The following is a 3,767-nucleotide window of genomic DNA, read 5'->3' as shown; positions in this document are numbered from 1 at the left end:
AAAATTAATAGTATGGAAGCCACAAGTGAAAATATGAACAATAATTATTCTTAAAAAAATTTGGGAGTAACAAGTTAAATTATAAATATTGTGAATCTGGTGAATATCAGTGTACAAGTATTGATCTTTGAAAAAGATATATGTGTCTATAAGAGTGTTAAACTGGTAATACACAAATTTAATTTTTGATTCATCTTGTTTGACTAGGTAAATCATTAAAAGTTCAGAATTAAGTATATGGAAGGCACAAGTGAAATGAACCCGATTAGTCCGATGCAAGCTTCTTCATCAAGGAGTGCACACGAGTATGTAGACATTGATGGCAGTGAGGATCTTCCAACTGATAATCTAAATCTTATTTTATCACTGATTTTTCTTATGTTTGTTATTCGTAGATGTGTACCAATGTTATCTCAGGAAGTTATTATCCTACTGCCAATTTGTACCTTATTGAGGTTTATAAAGTCAAACAAGTGTTAGATAATGGAGCTAATTCTGAAGATCAATTTGTTCGTGATATGGTGAAATCTATGAAGGTAAAGTTTGACAAGTATTGGGGGGAGTGCCATTTGCTTATGGCAATAGCTTCTGTTCTCGATCCAAGATTCAAAAAATGGTTGATTGGAATGTCCTATCACAAATTATATACACCGGATCAAGCTGTCAAGAACATAAAAGAAGTGGAAGATGCACTTGAGGATATGTATAAAGAATATTTGGAGACACATGATGCATTGATTAAGGAAGCTGCTACAAATGGAATTAGATGTACTAAAGGAAGTAATAGGTTTAGTGAAGACACATCAAATGGATCAGGATGGGAGGAGTATGAGAAATATATCAAAGAAGTGGATTTGCAAAAGCCACAAGTGTCTGAACTGAAAATGTATTATGATGAAGGCTTATACATAACTCAAGGAGGAATGGACTCATTCAACGTATTAGAGTGGTGGAACATTCATAAGCTGAAGTTTCCGATTTTTATCAAAAATGGCCAGCGATGTACTTGCTATTCCAATATCTACAGTTGCATCTGAGGCCACATTTAGTGCTGGGGGCAGAGTCATTGAACCATTCCGATCTTCGTTAGCACCGGACACGGTAGAAATGCTGATTTGTGCAGGGGATTGGATTAGACAATCTTTTGGATTGAAGAAGAAAGTTAAGGTACCTTTTTTTTTATCTTAAAATGTATACTTATGATATGTAATTGTTTATTTTTCAATTTGAACAGGTACATAATTGTTTTGAATTATTGATCTTGAACTTTGTAGGAGGAATTACCAATAGAGATTACATTGCCCGATGTTAAAAAGTCGAATTGAAGGTGTACTTTTTATATGATTATAACAATAACATCAATTAAAATGAATATTGTTTGATGTTACATTGTTGTGTATAATGCAGGTTACCTTGATTAATTAGGATTGATTTTTGAACTTCTAATCCACAAGTATATGACTTAATGTCATTTTGTTTTCATGATATGTGGCTCACTGAAGTTGGAAGTTTGGAACATAAACCACAAGTGTTTGATCTTCTTTTGAAATGGTTGTTCAAGGCTTGGAAGGGTTGAATTTTTATGGCTTATATGTATGTTTAATGTAGCCTGCTTGCACTTCATTTTTTGGAAATGGTTGTAGTCTTGTAGATATATATCATGGTAGACTTGTTTGGTTTGTATAATTGTATGTATGTTTTTTGATGCTAAAGTTGTAAGACATGGATGTTTTAGATTTAATATAACTGAATGAAGCTAGCCTTATCACTAGATTTTTTTTTTTTTGAAAAGCTTCAATTAACGAGCTTAAGTTTTTTCTTAACGAGCCTAGCTTTATTCGAGCTAAAACTTCTTTTAAGTTTCTTATAGAAAACGAGTCGATCACGAGCCGAGCTCGAGCTTTTAACATGTATCACGAGCCGAGCTCGAGCTTAAAAATTAAGGCTTGACTCGAGCCGAGCTCGAGCTCGAGCTTTATGCAAATCAGACGAGCCGAGCTCGAACACTATCAAGCTCGGGCTCGACTCGGCTCATTTACAGCTCTAAGCACAAGTCACCTAATAATAAACATATACACATACTTAACACTTACACATTCAACTTTGGTCAACAAGACCCATCTAATTAGGGTTTATTCTTAAAGACTCATAATACCCATTTTCACACCTTACACTTTTACAAGAACACAAGCTACACAACTTGAGTCTTTAAATTTCACTTTCACATCAAAACTTCAAATTTCACACTTAACAAAACAGGGACTGATTTTGACCTAAATTAACCAAGTCATACTCAATATTTCTCAACTAGTTCACCTTCACCAAAAATCCCAAAATTCAAAACTCTAACCCTAATTTTCGAATTAGGGTTCTAAGACCATTTGTAGTGGTGATGGGCGTGATGGGGTGTGATGGGTGTTTTTGTGAGGTATAGTGCTGATTTGGAAAAGGTGATGGCGTGATGGAGTTTGTAGTGGTATTGGGTGATGGTTGTGTGATGGAGTTATTTTATTATTTTTATTGATTTAATTAAATTATAAAAGGATTTATTTAAATTATGATTGGGTTAAATCCCATCACCCCCCCCCCCCCCCATTTTCTATCCGTGATGCACTGATCGCGCCAACCCATTTTCTCTTCCATCACGCCCCATAGTGGCGTGATAGGGGCGTGATGGAGGTAATTTTTTGCCCATAACGCTGCGATAAGAATGGTCTAAGGGAATTAAAACCCTTGATTCAAAACTGCTAGTATCATCTAAACTCATAAAAGTGAATTTAAAATACAATTAGCTCATACCTTTAGTTAGGGTTAAAAACACCCAATTTTAACTCTAAGAAGATGAATCAAGAGCTCTAGTTGTGCTATTATGTAAAAGAGATGCTAGTACCACTCAAAAATCAAATTGCATGTGAAGATTTCAAGGATTCTTGCTTGTCCTCACCATAATCGTCACCCACCAACACCCTCGCTCTCACTTAGTGCCTAAGTGAGGAGAAGTGGCCAGATTTTGGGTTTTTATGATAAGTCAAAATTTCACTTTTACCCCTGCCCAAACAAAGTCTAGCATCCAAAGTCCCTATTTTACATCATAAGTCCTTTTTCTAACTAACTAACCAAATAAGTAAAATATAATACCTTTAAATTTTTGGGATGTTACAATTTAACTGTGACAAATTAATCATTTATAAAAATCTATTAATGTTAACTGTAAAAATATATTAAAACTCATCAATATGTTATAATTGTTACACTAATTTTTTTTCAATAACTTGATTCAAACATTTTGGCAAGCTCGCGTGTTCAGGCCGTGGAAACAATTTTTCATATAGTAAAAATTATTGTCATAAATACGATTCATACAAATCTCCAATTCCATATTCCACTTGACCAATATTAGATCAAAATTAATTGTTCAATCTAAAAATAAAATAATAAAGATTTAAAACTCAAAGTGTAAAGCAGCTGTTTGAACACACAACCCTACCTTTTTGAATTTAAAACCAAACTACATTTCCTCTGCTTGCAACCATCTTACCAACACCACCACCATCACCGTGTCCACCTTAGCCACCACCACTTTCCACCGTCACCTCCTCCCACCCTAATTACCGACGGCCTGGATATCGCTTAAATCGCGTTACCGCTGAAACTTCTTCTTTCGTTGAACTACTCAATACCGTCAGTAATTTTCCCAACTTCGGCGACAACTCAAGAACTGAGCTTGACCATTGTACTAATCCGGTTAGTGGTGAGAATTCTAATGA

General features: G+C 34.8%; 1 protein-coding gene across 1 annotated transcript; it reads left to right on the top strand.

Annotated features, from left to right (window-relative positions):
* Positions 1-237: 237 nt before the first annotated feature.
* Positions 238-1,325, top strand: LOC139878493 (zinc finger BED domain-containing protein RICESLEEPER 2-like). Its single transcript, XM_071865373.1, has 4 exons — positions 238-325; positions 418-886; positions 999-1,167; positions 1,275-1,325. Exons 1-4 carry the CDS (start codon positions 238-240, stop codon positions 1,323-1,325), a joined length of 777 nt encoding a protein of 258 aa, XP_071721474.1.
* Positions 1,326-3,767: the final 2,442 nt, after the last annotated feature.

This window comes from Rutidosis leptorrhynchoides, chromosome 1, assembly GCF_046630445.1.
Source record: "Rutidosis leptorrhynchoides isolate AG116_Rl617_1_P2 chromosome 1, CSIRO_AGI_Rlap_v1, whole genome shotgun sequence".
NCBI classification, from domain to species: domain Eukaryota; kingdom Viridiplantae; phylum Streptophyta; class Magnoliopsida; order Asterales; family Asteraceae; genus Rutidosis; species Rutidosis leptorrhynchoides.
Note: the sequence above shows the minus strand (reverse complement) of the source record. Positions and strands in the feature narration are given on the sequence as shown.